Source organism: Hippoglossus hippoglossus, chromosome 11 (assembly GCF_009819705.1).
Source record: "Hippoglossus hippoglossus isolate fHipHip1 chromosome 11, fHipHip1.pri, whole genome shotgun sequence".
Classification (NCBI taxonomy): Eukaryota; Metazoa; Chordata; class Actinopteri; order Pleuronectiformes; family Pleuronectidae; genus Hippoglossus; species Hippoglossus hippoglossus.
The window spans coordinates 13,086,380-13,104,609 of record NC_047161.1 but is presented as its reverse complement, the minus strand read 5'-3'; the positions used below and the strand labels follow the sequence as shown (position 1 = coordinate 13,104,609).

Genomic DNA, 18,230 nt, shown 5'->3' with positions numbered 1-18,230 from the left:
GTTTTCAACAAGGCTTTCAGAAAAGGGCATTTTTTCCCTTGCCAAGGACATTATGCTTTCACCCAAATCGGTTGGTTGGTTGGTTGGTTGGTTGGTTTACGTAAAATAATGCAAAAATTGCTGGACGGATCACCACGAAACTTTGTGGAAGGATGGGGTATGGGACAAAGAACCCTTTAATATTTGGTGCGGATCCAGGAATTATTTGATCACTTTCTTTGATATTTTCACTGATTTTCCTGTGAATAATCAATAAAGGGATTGATTTCTATAAGTATGTGCACCTTGATTGCACTTAAGGGGACTGTTGGGCCTTGGCGGAGATATGCGCTTGACTGAGTGCCACTCTAGTTGCACATGTTATGGAAATGAAATCTCTCAGCATGTGTTTCTGAAGCAGAAAACTTGAAAAAAATGAGAATAATGTTGAAAAAAATAATCCCTCAGTGTTCACATGGATTTATAAATTCACCATCCAGTTCAGTATTTCATCTGCAACGTAAAGAGATCCACAGTCGGGTGAGACTTTCATGACAGAACCATATTTCAGTCCAATCGTACCCCCTCCTCGTCGGGGCTTGTGTCGCCCGCAGCTGTCGAGGAGGTGGAGATGCTGTTGTGTTGGATGGCCAGCACATGAGACGCTGCGGGGCCGACAGGAGTGGGACTTCCTCCTGCAGCTGGACACAGAGACAGCTGTCAATCAAAGTCACTGACCATGTGTGAACTGTCCGCTCTGTGAGGTGCGGGGCCTTGACCGCACGTGGTTTATAATACGAGCCACCGGATGAATGAAAACAGTTTACAGATTAAAGAAAAATATCTCTTTTATTTTTAACAATTGAATACTGTACATACACGTAAAAAAAAAAGACAACAGTAGAAATATATGGATACAACACATGCCAACTTTGCATCCGTCGTTGTTCTCTAAAGCTCAACACTTAAATCGTAATGGCTGTTTTCCATTAAAGCCACAAGGTGCAGTATTTTAATTTTTTAAGGTCAGTTACAGGTTCAGTTATTGTTGAACATTAACTTTAGCCTGGCTGGAGTGCAAGATGGGCATGGTCTGCATTTCGCTGCATGCTAACTTCATGCGAGTGCAACAAGAGCTCTGCACTCCAGGGTATTTTAAACACCGGCAAGAGCTGCTTCATTAAATGAGAATGAAAAATGAAACATATTCTCATTTGAATGAGAGTTCAGAGTGCAGTGCCTCTTCCTGATTGGTTCTCCACAGGAATCAAAGTGCAGGAACGGATGCACTCATGGGGATAAAAGCAGAGTTTTGACTCTCAAGTGCTGTTTAGTTGAAATTTTAGGTCCCTGTGTGTGTAGAGGGTCGGTTTGGTATAACAAGACTGGATTATACCCTCAGCGGTGGATGGAGATGATTGGTTTCAGGCGTCTGGTGATATTTCTAGCGACGGGTACAGGGTAAGGGGGTTTTACTCACTGGGGTACCCCTGTGATTCTCTCTGCCGGGTGGTGACAGGACATTCCTTGTGGGTGAGCAGAATCTGCTTGAGCTGACCCACCTCTGACCTCAACGACGTCACCTCATTCTGGAAACATCACAGAGAAACACTCAGTATCCTTGAAGTGTGGATTGTGTGTGTGTGAGTGTGTGTGTACTTGACTGTGTGCCCCACCTGTAGCTGCAGGTTTGTGTGCGTCAGCTCCTCAGCTTTCTTCTCCAGCGACGACACCCACACCTTCCTCTTCTGCCGGCAGCGGGTAGCTGCAGCCCGATTGCGCTCTAGAAACTTCTGCCTGCGCTCGTCGGGATCCTGCTCTGCCGTCCTCCGGCGACGGTTGCTGCATCCTCCTTCTCGTGCCCCGCCACCCCCTGCCTCCATGTCAAGCTGGGAATGAGAATGGTGCGAAGGGTGCATCTGCTGTTCAACTGGTGATAACTGCAAACAAAACAAAAACAAGACCGGTAACCTAACTGTGCTTGAGTGCAGAAACACGGTCATGTAGATGTAAAGCACCGTACCTGTGCTGAAACAGGCAGCGGAGGCGGTGATGCCTGGTGAAGGTGAGAAGGCGGTGATTGGTGAGCCTGAGCGTGCGGTGCGTTCCCTGAATGGTGGAGCTGGTGGTTGAGCGAGTTCCCCTGCAGGTGATGCGGAGGAGGGCCTTGGCACCGCTGTGGGTAAGGGAGGGTTGGAGCTGGAAGCTGTGGATGGTGAGGATGATGGTGGTGTCGTAGCGGAGGGGCCTGGTGGCACTGTGACATCATGTCCATCACATGACCCATGGATGTGCCGGGATTGTGGATGGAAACCATTCCTGGGTGGTGCTGTTGGAAATGATGACCCAGTGTCTGTTTGGATCTCTGAGTTCGGATGAAAAGATTAGAAAAAATGAATTGATGTATACACACTTTTCTTCTACAAATATACAATATATACATCAGAGAGACATGTGACACAAATATTTATTTAGATTCACAAAATCCAGATCATTCATTTCACCTATTCACAGATATTAGCACTCAACACATACCAGATTTTTAAAAATCAATATCTCTTCATTATTGCTTGAGAAGAAAAAAAAAGACCCCCAATATCACAATGTTAAAGAAAGTGAAAATATAATCCTGGATCCACCCCCAAATTTTAATGGCTTCTTCCTCGATCCATATCACATCCTTCCACCAGGTTTTGTGGAAATCAATCCAGTAGTTTCTGTGTAATGCTGCTAACTAACAAACAAACAAATGCTGAATACAACATAACCTCTGTGGCATTTAGATATTAGATATGTCATGTTCCATTGCAGTCGGTACACTTGAGCTGGTACATCAACACCACAGGGGAAGAGTTTGTGATTCAATGGAAACACTTTCAGATGTCTGTCATGGCGGGTGGGGTGTGTTTCACCTCCAGGAACCAGTTAAATTAGCAACAGCAGATCTAACCTCCCGACCTACAAACCACTTCAGGTCAAGCAGCCAAACCTTAGAGGTAAGAATCCCCACAGATATTCCTCTACCTGTAAATAACTCCTATCAGCCATAAACTCCCACGTGGTCAAACGCCACCGTCTCTCCTAATCCTCGACAACACAACCCGTGAAGACGACCGTAAATAAGACGGACAACGTGTTCCGTCCGCAGCTCGATATCTTCACACTTTATCATTCCAGCGTATCATCTGACTAAACAGACTGTAAGAGCTAAATTAAACCTCGTCTCACTTTTCTCCTACGCTCAGCAGAGGAGGAGAGCGAGAGAGGAGGGAGAGGTCATGTTTGGAGCATGACATCACCCCTCTCCCCACCCCCCCTCCCAGGCAATATTGCTATCTGCTCCCTGTTACACAATATTTCTTTAAGAGAAGAAGCTGGGTTTTTTTCCCCTCTCTCTCTCTCTTCCTCTCTCTTTCTCTCTCTCTCAACCATTCAGTGATAAAAAAAAAAAAGGGAGCACATTTAGCGGCTGCCAAGGATGAGGTCACTGAGCTGTCTGTGCCAGCGTTACCAGCCAGCCAGCCAGGCTGCCAGTCAAACACACGCACACACACACGCACGCACGCACGCACGCACGCACGCACGCACGCACGCACGCACACACACACACACACACACACACACACACACACACACACACACACACACACACACACACACACACACACACACACACACTGAAGAGGACGGGACACAAGTAATTCTTCTCTGTTTACTACATAGAAACACCCTGACACTGGGGCTGGTGATTACATCATGGATCGCCTTGGCCTGGATGACACACCACGCTGATATTTCTGTCTGGAGGGATCAGTGAATGAAGACATGAAACTGTACACTGTACACTGTACACTGAGCCACTCGTCAAATGTTTACTTTACTCGACTTGAGCCAAGTGTGGAGTTACTGTACAACAGAGGTTAATACATCGAATACGTTGATTTTTTAAGGAAGACAAAGTCTCCTCTCATACTGTGACAATGCAGAACATCAAATGCAACTTAATTACTATAGAATCTGAAGAATGTGTGTGTGTTGTGTGTGGTCCAGCTATTACTGTTGTTGTGGGGACTTAAATCTGTTTACAAGGTCACATTATGGTGACAAAAAGTCACACAAAAAGTTTAGGTTAAGTTTAAGTTAAGGTAAGGGTTATGGTTCGGTGAGTAACTATCGTTAAGTTTGGTGTACGTCTCCAGGAAATCGATATAAATCAATTTCATGTCCTTGAATGTCATGGAGACATGACTGTGTGTGTGTGTGTGTGTGTGTGTGTGTGTGTGTGTGTGTGTGTGTGTGTGTGTGTGTAAAAGAGATGAAGAGAGGTTCAGATTTGAAGCTACGACCTGAGAGGCTTTGAAAGCTGAAACCACTTTTCATTTGCCACGCTATACACAAGCTCTGCAAGTCCCCATGATGAAAACAATGAAATATAATAATTACTGACAAGAAATTTAAGGTGAACATATGTTTGTAGGTGAGGTTAAAATAACGGTTCGTTGTAAGTATGGATAAGGTTAAAGTAATTCTCCATCCAATGAATGTAAGTCAACGTAAAGTCCTCTGAAGTCGGGGAGACTCTACTGTGTGTGTGTGGAGGGAGAACGCGTGTGTATGGTTGCAGGGTGATTTCACAGTTTTCCCTGTGAAGTTGCTTTTGATAGCACACATATTTAACAATTCATACTACATGCCCCTGGAAAGAGGAAATGTACTATTAAAGAGGGCAGAGATTGAGAGCATGTTGACACAAGGAAAATATAACAACCTAAAAGTCGGAGAGAGCATGTAGATGGTGACGTCCTGTCCTGTCTTGTGTGTGTGTGTGTGTTAAAGTGTTGAATCACGGTTTCCTGTATATCCTGATTAAAAAGGAATAAATCAACTTCACCTTTGTCATAAGGAGTGTCTGATTCAGCATATTTCCTCATTTTGGTGCTTAAAGCCAACACGTGCTGTGTTAATGTTCCAAAACGCTTAAATACTTTTTCAAACCTTTTCACTTAAGTGTTGACTGAACAGATTTTCAGTATCAGGCAAACTACAGGAGACTCAGGGATTAAAGCAAAAATGAAAGTCTTCTCATCGAATTTTATTTCAGGCCAAGTCATAGTCCCCATATATATTGTTACGTGTTCAAGCTGTCCAGCTTATTTTTATTCGGGTTTCTTGCCATATTTGCCATATTTGAATAGTGGTCCATTTTTTCCACCGTGCGTCACTTCCCATTGGGAGACAGCTCCGAAAAAGGTGGACAAGCACTTAGTCTTTGACGCCGGCTAAACAAGTATAATTAGAAAGATTCAAGCCCCATTCCACTACTGTTATATAATGTAGCCGCTTTTCTGCCATTTTTTTGGCATGTGTTTGCTTAAACATACTGGCTGTTGGATTTGTTTGCAGCACAAACGTAAAAGATTTGCCATTGTACCCGAGTTCACCGAGCCAGGCCCAAGTGCGCCCATGCAATCTAAACTGAATCACCTGACAGTTCAGTGATACCTCGTTCTCCTTGCTCTTTGCTTATTTGCTGATTTTTATTAATACAGATCCTCTCTGGAATACTCCCAGATAATAATGCCAGCACACTTGTCATAATATTGGGATGTGTATAGAGAAGAGAAGAATGATATCATAGAGTTAAAGGTATACTTTGACATTTCAGTAAATACACTGATTTTCTTTCTGGCAGAGAGTTAGATGAGAAAATCAGTACCACTCTCATATCTGAAACCACAGCTTGTAGCCAGTTAGCTTAGCTTAGCATAAAGATTTAAAACAGGGGGGTAACATCTACAATGGATCTGTCCAAAGATATAAACATTTGCCTTATTTAACATATTATCTTTCATTGATTTAATCTGTAAAAAAAAATGTAACTCACTGTTTTACGGAGGGTTATATGCTATGTCTGGGCCCAACAGCAAAGTCTTATTTTTTTACACTTATTACACTTACACTGACACAACCTATCCCAGGATTCACTGCGCGATGACAGACCATTTTTCAAAGAGGAAATGAGACGAGATGCCCAGTGATTGGGTATCACACTCCAATCATGAAAAGCCTCTGTCGAACAAACGCTCTCATTTCAGTTTGGCCTTCATCTTCTACACGGCCCACAAGGACCTCTTCCTTCGTGGGCTTGGTAGACCGTGTCCTCTATAGGCGGCCCCTAAATTGGAACACAGCTATAGGCTAGTTTTGTTCCTGCTGCACAGAGCTAAACTCACCGTTTCAAACTTTTCTAACCCTCCGCCAGAAAGCAAAAATATTCCTTTATGTTCCTTTAAAACCACATGCATGTACCACTAGCGGTCTAGCCGTTACACCTAATATTGTCTAAAATGGTTATTACTCCCTCAGCAAAGCACAGCGTTATCACCGGGGGAAGAAAAAGAATATTCCACCGAGATAGAAAGATAATATGACTGGTGGTCAGTACCTGAGGCGAGGAACAGGCGGGGTTGTGTACGGGACCTGGTATCCCCATTAGACAAGACATCTGCTTCTCTATCTGAATAAAAGAAGAAATTGACACAAAAATAACCTTTCAACCGTGACAAGAGAAAGCATCAGCACCAACACGTACACGGTCCTCAAGGTCACATCCATCTGGAGTTTGACACTTTTCATTAATTCATCCACAAGAGTGAAGTGAATTCTTCTGTCAGCCATGAATATTTCTAACTCGGGGGATCTTGACCACTTTGGCCACTTTACCTGCATGTATAAATGATAATGCATGCAAGTGTGTGTGTGTGTGTGTTTGAGTGTGTGTGTGGATAACTTGTATTATACTTACAGGCATGTGCTGCGCAGACGCTCCCTGCATGGCGGGATCAGGCAGCGTGCCAGGTAAGGAGGCCGGCAACGGTTGCCTCTGTCTGTTCCGCATGTAAAGGAGGGAGGACAGCGGCCCGGGAACTGGGCTGTGCGCAGAGAGAAGGAGGGACGGGTCACAAAGTGAAACCTTTATTAGCTGTCTTAATAGAACATGAGTTTCAGATAGATCCATCCATCCTTTATCTTTACAGCTTAACCTTTGAGGGTCACAGGCGGGAGCTGGAGCCAATCCCAGCTGACATTGGACGAGAGGCGGGGTAAACCCTGGACAGGTATCGCAGGGCCAACACACAGAGACAAACAACCATTCATGCTCACATTCCAACCTAATGTTAATTTAGAGTATCCAATTAACTTGCGGGAGGAGGCCGGAGAATACCCATGCAGAGATAAATGAAACCAGGAGGCGAACCGGGGGAGGCGACAGTGCTACCCACAACACTACTACTCATGTTAACTATGACTCAAAGGAGAAAGTCAACAAGAGCCATCTGCCCTTATTTCTTTTATTTCAAAGGGTTGGTTCACCAAAATAATATTTTTTAAAAATAAAAGAATCTTAACCTCACACTTACCTCTAGAGGTATCAAAACATGAGTCTAGTTCCGGTTAATGTTTTCAGTTTTGAAATATCTGTTCCTTGGATTTTTACCTTCACCCCAAAACAATGAAGGTGAATGGAAAAATTACATTATAAAACAATAATGTGTCTTTTCAGAAACAATCCTGTGTTTTTTAATGGATAACCTATCACAGACCTTTACTGTGAAGAGTTGTTCACACAGGATAACACATTGTTATTGGAAAAAGATGATTCTATCAAATTATTAGGCTAAATATGTTATTTAAATGTTGCGCCACAAGTCTAATTCTTTTCACTGTCATTCTACAACGACAAAAACTGTTTTTCCATAATTGTAGGCTAAATTGTATATAATTTAAACAGTTGAACTTGGCCTATTTTTTCCTGTTCTAACTATAATTCTTTCTTACCAATGTGATAAAGCCTTCTTAAAGTAATTTTTATCCGGTCTTGGTAAATAAAATGTTTCCTCTTGTGCTCTTCTTTAGTGTGATTAAGTGTTTAACATTGTCTAGATGCAGCTGAATGAGTGCATATGCTGATTAAAATAATTTGATCACAACCCAGTTGAGAAAAAAATGGCAGATTTCCCCAAAATGTGGGCACATAAAAATGAAACTACAGCTGAAAACCACTGGAAGTGAGCGAGTAAATATGCTGTAACCTGGATGAACCAACACTTCTGGTTGTTCTGGTTGATCAAAAATGTGAAGCCCCAAAAAAAAAAGAGTTATCGTACATGAATAAAAAGGCGTAAACAGAGGTTCGAGGTGAGCTGATGACAATGGAAACTATGACGAGTCGAAAAAAGTGAAAGAAAAGGGAGGGAAGGAAAAAAAAGTGGCAGCTTGGGAGGGAGGAGAGAAGCTCAGGGATCACAGCGGGGAATGCAGAAACCCAGGGTGCCATGTGCTGACCTAACCGCTCTGGCTCCCGGCCAATCAGACAGCGTGGGCCTCCGTGGCCGTGCTGAGGTCATCGGCAATGATGTCATCACTGAATCTGGGCTATGTGGCCCCCGTTTAACGCACAACATGGTTCAGACAAACCAAAACAACATTTCCTAATGTAACCACAACAGTTCTACCGGGCCAACCGCCAGACACTCAGAGACCAGGTTGCTATGGAAACCGGTGATAAACACGAGGAGAAACAGTCAGACTCACAATCCACGGTTCATTTAGTTACACTTTGCTGGTTTCACTGACTAACGCTGTGTCTAGAATCAGCTGGTACTGATTTATTGTCAGCTCTCCCTCTCCCTCTCCCTCTCCCTCTCCCTCTCTCTCTCTCTTCACTGTCCTGACTGGTCCTGGACAGATGTGCGGACGTTATTATGTCACCGTGACAGAGGCTTGGTTTCTCTGCTCTATCTGATGCAAGCATTCATGAGTAATAGGTTCGTAGAGAGGAGATAAGAAGGTGTAAGATTTTAGATAAGAGAAGAAAAGTTAAAAATTCCTTCTGAGCCTCCAAACTATAAAGAATAATCTCATAAATATCAGGCACTCTGGTGGGATTCTAAGTGTTGACAGTGTCATTGCAACTTCCCCATTTTGAATCTCTCTTGAGGCCTGTGTTACATTACATTTCAATCTCTTCCTACTGTTGTATGTCAATACCCTATATTCTCAAAACATCAATTACAATGCAAAAATTATCAGAGGAAAAACAACAACAACATAAACGCTGTTAAAAAATGTTAACATGAAACCAAAGAATTAAATGTATTCACTGGAGACGCATCAGTATAAAAATTACAAAAAGCCCACTATACTATATAATATAATATAATATAATATAATATAATATAATATAAATGGGAAAATACAGTGAAACACTTCAAATTTGAACACATCTATGAATTATAAAATTGGCTAAATCTTCAAATTAAAATGGTGAAATATATAAATGAGTTTATGTACTGTCATGTAATATAATGTATGTATTTATGTAATTTAATGTAATATAAATTAGCATAACATTTTAATATAGATTAATTCATTAATTCTTCATTTAAAATTTAAATTGTCCCAGCCTGTGGCTAAAGAATTTAGAATTTTTAGTCTTATAGAGTTTTATTTAAAAAAAGTTATTAATTCATGTGACATTTTAATTTAATAAAATGATTAAATTGTGTTAAATTGTTGCATTCATTCAAATTTGACATGGTAATATCAAACCAAAAACTGTTTCTCATTACAATACAGGCCAAGATTGAAATTGCTGTCATAATTTACACTTAACCCATTAAACTCACTATGTAATCTAATATTCACATGGCTGAGCGTCTACTGCCGTTCACAAATCCTAAAAACTGAGCTGTTGGGAAGAGGGGGGAGCAGCTGCTGGGAGCTGATCAGATGAAAGACAGGAACTCCTCTAATCTGTCTCTTGAACTGGGTGATAACCAGGGAGCCGTGGAAGCTGCCCAGACGCTGACAGACTCGGAGTCTCAAAAAAAAAAACATAACCCTAAACATAACGGTGGTGTCGTTATTCGGTGGTTCTCCATCTCTTTTGCTATTACTTTGTTCTCTTAGTAAATTGACAAATTTAATTTTTTTAACCCGCTATTTCTCTCAGTTCATTAGTGCAGTGATAAATTATGCAGGGGGGAAATGCCAGTCTTCACCAGACAGAATGAGTTATAATATGTCAGAAACAGGAAGGGCGAGACGGGGTGAAGGTGAGGAAGAAAGGGTGAGAAAAGGCAGATAGGAAAAAAGGAATATGTATGTATGTGAAGCATTGCTGCATGAATGAATCAATATTAAAGTGTGTGAGTGTGCACTGATACTCACCCTGAGTGTGTGAGCGTGGAAGAAGCCTGGGTGATGACCGATCCGGACTGGGAGGAGGACAGCGTTTGCTGGGCAGCCAGGTTGCAGCTGGGGCCCATCATGGGGCCATGACACTGTGGACGTTGCACAGCGTGGGGGTGGGGATGGTGCAGCGGTGGCTGGGGATGTGGGTGCTGAGGCTGGGGATGCGTGTGCTGGAGCTGAAGCTGGGGTTTGAGCTGGTGCTGGCTCATACAGGACGGCCCATTATGGGTAAGCGTCTGCGGGGGAGAGGCGGGAGTGACAAACAGCTGGGACCACTTTTGAACTCAGACGGCAATATCTGCTTTCACTGTGTGTGTGTTTTGTGATCTGAGGTACATGCATGTGTAAATGTTTTGTAGGTGTGTTTGATGTCTAGCTATTTCATTTACAGGGCAGAATGTGATCGTCTGGTGTGTGTTTCCTCGCAGGAGGTCAGATATCTGCAGATGCCTAATTGGGTCTGACTGATTTTATCTCCCTCACACTCCAGTGTCAATCAAAACACAAAATGTACGGACTTCAGAAGCAAACACCAGTAACAAGTCTGTCTTCAATCTTCCTTTTTATGTGAATTGCTTTGTAATTTTACTTATATACTATGTTTTCTTGTGAATTCACCTGTTTGCTCTTTTCCTCTTCTTGTGCTTGAAGAAACTCTTCCTCTATCTCCTTGAACAGACCAACCTCTTCACAGTTCTGCAAAAATCGTGTTGGCGTTGGCGTCTGGTCTAGAGTCATCGCGAATGAATAAACACACAAAAAAGGAGAAGCGATTTAAAAAAAACGAGGAGACATTCATGTATTGGCTTATTTGCTAGAGGAGAAACAAGTCTCCTCTCTGCCGCGCTCTGTCTCTGCCTGAGATAACATCAGTCTGACTCTCTGAGCCATCTAAACATGCAGGGGTCAAAGGTCAGCCGGGCTCTTTGTTTTGACATAAGATTTCCTGCAGGAGATGTGACAAGCTGCAGGACAGTCACACACACACACACACACACACACACACACACACACACACACACACACACACACACACACGCACACATGCACACAGAGCGCAGAGGTCAGATGTCAGGCTGATGTTTATGTGCAGACAGACAGCTGTTTCTATGGTTACAGCCAGTGTCACATGACAGTGGTCTGGTAGTGGGTGCATCATGGCGGTCCAAGGCCGGATAGTTAAGCCACTCATCATGCTGCTTTTGTGCATCCTATATTAGCTATGTGGATGCTTTTACATTTACAACCTTAAAGCTGTGAAGCATTTCTAGAGCTGTCTAATAGATCACTGATTTTGCCATTAATTAATAGCATTTTTTTTCATGTTTTTATTTGAAATGATTCATTGTTATATTCAGTATTACATTGTTTGAGTTTTAAAGACATTTTTTCTGTCACGAAAGGCATCTACAACACAATGGGACACAAAATCTGTGCACTCCCATAACAGATTCTTGTCGGGTCAGCAGATGTTTTTTGAATGACGACAATTACGCCTCGAAAGTAGAGAAGGAAGATGAGGAATGTACAAAATCTCTAAAAGAAGCAGTCCGTTTTTAAAAGATATATCTTAACACTTTCCAGATGAAATCATAAGCTGATTAATCAGTTAATTGATCAACAAAAATTAATTGTTTCTGTAATTATTATTCGGTAAGTGAACACGCCAAACACTCTCTGGTTCCTGCACCTTAAATGTGAGTATTTGCTGCCTTTCTTTGTTGCATATGAAAAGAAAATTGAACATCTTTCGATTTTGGAGAAGAAAATCTATCTGAACACATACATTGGTCTCTTTGTCATTTTTTTACTTTTTTTCTGACAATTATTCAAGGAAGTGCAGGGCAAATTATTTAGTTATAAAAGTAATTGATTTACAGTGATTTACTCATGTTGGTGAATTTGATACTGATCAATATTTTGTCTATGTAGCAGTAAATTAACATAATCCACAATCCCTGGTGTACATGATAACAAATTGGGTTAAGTGCTATAGGCTAAATTAAGGTTCCCTGTGAGTAAATACATAGTAACATCCATGCAATTCTCCCGGTAGATTGTCCCTCACTTTTACCCGATATCCAAATAAGATGACTTGTGCTGACCCACGTGCACTGAACCCCCGCCCCACTGCTCTAAATCCAAGTGGGCTGTCGCTAATGGCACTATCACTATGTTTGGTCTAATCTGATGGGGTACAGTGTACATGCTGCAACATGAGCAGCTCCATGTCACAGCGCAGCCTATCTGAAGGGAAGGAAGCTTGTGTCGAGCTTATCTGATTTCATACTGAATATCGTGCACCATCATTTGCTCATCGAGCACTGATCCTGAGAAGAGGTCACCACATGCACACAAACGCACACACACACACACACACACAGAAACATGCAGTGATACAACAGCTGAACTGAGTGACCTGGAGTATATCTGAGCAAAAAAAGATGGGGGGGGGGAAAAGATTAAGAGTGTTTATGGGCATATAAAGGGACCAAGCCGCAAAATAAAAAGCAAACTATCCCTTTAACATGATCGGTGGCTGTCGGAGGAAACTCAAGTGCTGTGCGTCTCACCTGTAAAGGCCGTGTCTGCTTTGATGGCGGGGAACTTGAGGGTCATCTCATGCTTGCGTCTGTGGATGATCAGGTGCTCCTCTGACTGGAAGCGCTGCAGCACACCGACAGAGTGAGAAAGAGGTGAAGAGATGCGTGCAGCTGTTCGACATGACACACACAGGAGGGGACGTTTGGTTAAATCAGCCCCTTGGCCTGTCTTATCAGTCATAATGGTCAACTACTGTATATAGACATATTATCTTTAATAATAATGATAATAGTAATAATAATAATAATGAAATAATGATACACATCATAATCAAACATTAAAAGCAGCTCTGAAAAGGTGATTTTTAAATTTGTGCTTTGAAGGTGGACAGTTCAGTCCAGTCTCTGATTAGTTTGGGGAGAGCGTTCCAGAGGGAGGGGCAGCACTGGAATAAACCCTGTCACCCCAGGTCTGGTGCTTTGTGCTACATCCATTGTATTTCTTTTTCTATTCCTTAAGAGTACGCTATGTGTACATATTGAACGTTCATATTACAAATAAAACATTTAATCTAAAATCCTGAACAATCCAATAATTATTAGCCTGGAAACCCACAAGCATAGACACCAAGGCTGCACAGTTGACCTCATATAACAAAAAATCACTCAGTTATAGCTGTGTTTTTAACTCTATCCATTTGTTTGTTGGTTTTATTTGTGTGTTTGTGAGCAAGATTACACACAAAAAGAACGGCAGAATTCCATGACACATAGTGAATGGATGCAGTATAGGTCACGAAAGAATCCTTAACTTTTTGGTGCAGATCCAGATCAGGGGGCAGATCCAGGGATTTTTTTTTTCACTTTCTTTAACATTGTGAGATTATTTTTTCAACCAATTTCCCAGAGAATAATTCATGACATTAAGGAAACTATATGAGTGTGTGAAATTTGTTGCAGCTTGAGTGAATTGGTGCTGGTGATTCTGGTTTTTACTACTATTCTAATAATATAATAATTAATCTCAGACAGCCTTAGGAGTATGGTAAACACACATATTGTGTGATTATATGACAAATCACATCTTAAGTCTTGAACAATCCTATAATTATGAGCCTGGAAATCCACTCTCTTTTTTTCCCAGCAAACAGACACCAAGCCTGCACAGTTGACCTCATATAACACTCAGTTTCCATAATTAATAAGCATGTGAAATAATCCTGTCTACAACATTTAATTGTTTAATTTATAAGATTTATAATGATTATTTTTCTTTGGGATTTGTGGCCTCTTTAGCGAAGGTCTTACTCACACACACAGTACACACAACTAACCTGAGAGCAGCCCGGGGCGCCGCACACATAAGGCCTGTCCTGTTTTTCATTCATGTCATCCACAAACCTACAAAAGCAGAAGAAGAGCAAACTTAACCTGCGGCATCATCACACTGCCTCATGACGCTTACATTTGTATTTACACAGACAGTTCCCACCACCAGTAACTGTGTATGATACAGTTCTCCTCCGAACATGACATATTGTCGTGGAAGCATTGTTGAAGAGGTGTGTAATGAGATAGAGGCCACAGATGATGGATGTCACAAATCTCTGCTGAACACAAATCGTTGTTTTCAGGACAAATACTGTAATACAGAGAAACACTTTGTGTTTTTCCTAACTATCCATTACTGTAAAAACCAAAGGGCATCAAAGTCCTTGCAAAGTGTAGTCACGTAACGTAAAAATCAAGTCAACACATAGGCTAGGATATAAAAATATCAACACAAACGCAGAATAGAGCATAATAACAAAACCCGCTTGCACCTCAATACTAACCCAGGCTTGACCCAGCCTGCTCTCCATGATGAGGAGATATTAAACCAGTGATGGGGCGGAGGGGTAATTATGACAAAGTGCAACTGCTACTGGCCCCTTCATTTTCCACTGAGAGCAAAGGAAGAAGCCTCCCTGACCCGAGGCATTCCTCCGAGCCGCATGTCACCAGAAGATTCACACACTCCCAGAGATGACACAGAGGTCATCAGGTCGAAGAAGAAGAAGAAGAAGAAGAAGAAGAAGAAGAAGAAGAAGAAGAAGAAGAAGAAGAAGAAGAAGTGTCTCTTAGGTGGAGATTATGAGTTATGCATTGGATACATATTCGCAGGTAAAAGCGCTCTAAAACTTTTGGGTCTACTACATGAGCCGAGAGCAGGTCCTGATGTTATGGGAAACAGTGAGAGCTAAAGAAAGCAGCGTGGAAAGACAGGCCAAAAGTACATGCTTCCATAAGAAATGGAAAGTGTGTGTATGTGTGTGTGTGTGTGTGTGTGGGTTACATTAGGGTGATGGAGAGGGGAATGGAAAGGGCAAGTGGCAGTGAGAGAGCGACAGAGAAAGAGGGAGAGGGAGAGACAGAGAGAAAGAGAGAGAGGGAGAGGGAGAGAGGAGGATGACACAATGAATGGAGGAGAAATGGAATGAGGGAGGGAGGTGGCAGAGGGAGGGCAGCGCTGTTAGGCCTGCTCTCCTGACAGGTTTGAACCTGCCTCAGCCCCCATTTTCCAACCCCGGGCAAGGTGACTTCATAAGTGTGCGTGCGTGCATGTGTGCGCGCATGTGTGTGCGTTAGTGTGAGTGTGGGCATAAAGGTTTGTGTGTTATAAGACAGAATGTGTTCACAATACCCCACTTGTAGGTAAATACAAAGGCATGATAACTCAGTTAAAACACAGGTTATCATTGTTTAATACATTTCATGTAACTAAAATGTAGTGTGTATCACTTCTTGTAATCATGTAACATAATGTGATATTTCATACAAACAAAAATCTAACACTATTAAAGATAATCATAACTGTCCTCAACAGTTTTTTCCCTCTTGCTCTGGCAGCTTTTGTAGCACACGAGCAGACTCAGCACATTTCCCCCAAAACCTTCTGTCACAGTGGTTACATCAATGCACAGTGACGTCACCCCTATAATACATAAATCCAACAGACACGCTGCCCATTTAAGACGGATTAACAAGCACCAATAATACATTAGAAAAAAACTTATATTTCCCGCCTCTTCCTCATGATCACGACAGCAACGGACGATGAATGACACGACAGAACTTCTTCTTTTTTTAAAACACCTCTCCGCTCGCGGATGGAGACACAAGTTCAGAAAGTTTAAAAGCGACTCACTGCCCCTCAAAGTTCCCATGTTTCGGCGGATGAACGTCAACAACCGGCGAGTGGAGCGCGATCAGCCCAAGTACAGCGGCAGTGAGCGGCGCATCCTCCGGCCACTCCGGGCAACATGACCCGGTGTGGGTCCCCGTTATCTACGGCTCCGTGAAGTCAACCTGTCCCCCCACCCCACCCCCCACCTTTCATAAAACACCGGCACCCAGCTGTACGAGCCCGCTGCTGTCACACCCCCCAAATAGACACCAGCGCTCAACGCGATGGAAAAAACAAAAAACTTATAACTAAGAGAGTAAAATATGGAAAAAAAACATGAATAACAGACGTGTGCGGGTTTGCTGTGTCGGTGCGGTGAGTTTAAAGTGTGTTTCCCTGAATGGAGGGTGTCGATCGCTTACCGACGAGTCGCGCGGGACGAGCGGCGCTCCGGAGGAACCACGTTGGACTGGAGCGAGATTACAATACGTTCTATTTACAGAAGCATTACATCATCCTCCCGCTGACGTCACGTGGGATTCCTGAACTTCTAAATCATTGCGGTCCCGTACGGAGAGAGGGGAAGGGGGGCGGGGTTACGGCACCGGCCGGTAGGGGGACGGTACGGGACGGGAGCCGCGGTGAAGTGGTGGAGCTGGAACCGCCGGTGGAGTCACACGCACCGGAGGCAACGTGACGGGACAACGGGGCCAGACCGGGTGGGGTGGGGTGGGGGGGAGGATGAGTTGTTTTTTATTTTCACCCTCTCCTCACTTTGTGTCTGAGCGGGACGTCCCGGCGGCTGGATCGAGTTCATGCGTCTAAATGAGCAACAGCTTCTTTCAAAAACTTCTCTCAGGATTATGATGCTGTTTGTTCTCTTACTATGAGAATATACATTTTTTTCATATTTTAATTTCAAGCCTGTTGGTATAGAATTTTAGAATTCAGGCAAGTTTAGGGCACGGGCTTTGTGTGTGTGTGTGTGTGTGTGTGTGTGTGTGTGTGTGTGTGTGTGTGTGTGTGTGTGTGTGTGTGTGTGTGTGAGATCTGTAAACAGATTTGCTGTGAGATATAATTGTATTGATCCAACACTGGGGTAACTCACTTGTCAGAGTGAGGTAGATAAGAGAATAGAGATAACAAAATTAAAAAAGGCAATAGAATAAATACATAAAAAGATGTATAAACAGAAAATACATAATATGTACATAATATGGACACTTCAATACAAAAATATTGTTTATCTAGACTTGAGTAAAGTGTGAGGACATTTTAGAACATCGGACAAGATGGTGAACATCCCTTGTAAGTTTGAAGGTCTTCTGCACAATTTAAGTTACAAACTATACTTTGACTTGGAAACTTGTGAGAACTGGTTTATTATTGTGTTACATTCTCCATCGTCCGACCTTGACAACTGTTACATATAAGCTATAATAATACATTTAGCAGTGGCCTCTGTTTTCTCTGATGAGGCTTTTCTATCAGTTGCTCTCATTGAGATAAATATTTATTTTTCATGGAAGACCTCAAAACATTTATAACACTTTATAACATTTATCATTTATAATAATAACTTATAGTCATTTAACCAGCAAACACAACATGACATCTTAGGTGAAACAACCAACAATCGCGCAGAAAAAACATAATTAATAGATACGATTCATACACATAAAGGTTTACATATTGTATTATAGTAATCACAAAATATATTGTAATAATAATAGTAATGACTTATAAAGCCCCTTCAGCAGTTACAAAGTGCTTCACAAAGAGGACAAATTAAAAACAAGAATGTCATTTCAATCAAATACAGCAAATGATAGGATATCTAAAATCAATGACAGCAGAAAAAACAATCAAGCTCATTTAGCTAATTGCAAGAAACAATCAAGTAAAAGCCATTCAGTGAAAGTAAGTGTTGGATAATAAAGCTTTGAATTCTACCCCACCTACTTTTCATTATAGTGTAAAGGCCTTTGTATCCCCTTTAAGGATTTCAGTCAATTAGCACAGATTTAATGTTTCCAAAACCAAAAACATATACACTGTTAGGGAACTGACATGTTGTATGTCATGAAATCCCATTGGCCACACAAACCCCATGCAGGAGAGACTCTGGTCATTCACACCTCCACTGAGCTGAGCCATGGAGTCACATCTCAGCCATGTTTGGTCAAAGCTTTCCGGTGCTCCAGGCCGGGCAGGAGCTGAACAGAGTAGGGGCTATGGTTTTGTTGTGGTTGAAGAGCAACACGGGACTGAACTGTACTGACTCA

The 18,230-nt window shown here is 42.3% G+C and overlaps 1 protein-coding gene across 1 annotated transcript; it reads right to left on the bottom strand.

The window, feature by feature from the left end:
- Positions 1 to 480: 480 nt before the first annotated feature.
- Positions 481 to 16,338, bottom strand: LOC117770680 (cyclic AMP-responsive element-binding protein 5-like). Its single transcript, XM_034600334.1, has 12 exons — positions 15,984 to 16,338; positions 14,114 to 14,180; positions 12,810 to 12,903; positions 10,855 to 10,964; positions 10,213 to 10,472; positions 6,785 to 6,911; positions 6,425 to 6,496; positions 2,003 to 2,344; positions 1,656 to 1,919; positions 1,460 to 1,568; positions 562 to 680; positions 481 to 492 (listed from the first exon to the last, which is right to left on the bottom strand). Coding segments are annotated over exons 1-12 (1,578 nt in total). The 5' UTR covers positions 15,986 to 16,338.
- Between the last annotated feature and the right edge of the window lie 1,892 nt (positions 16,339 to 18,230).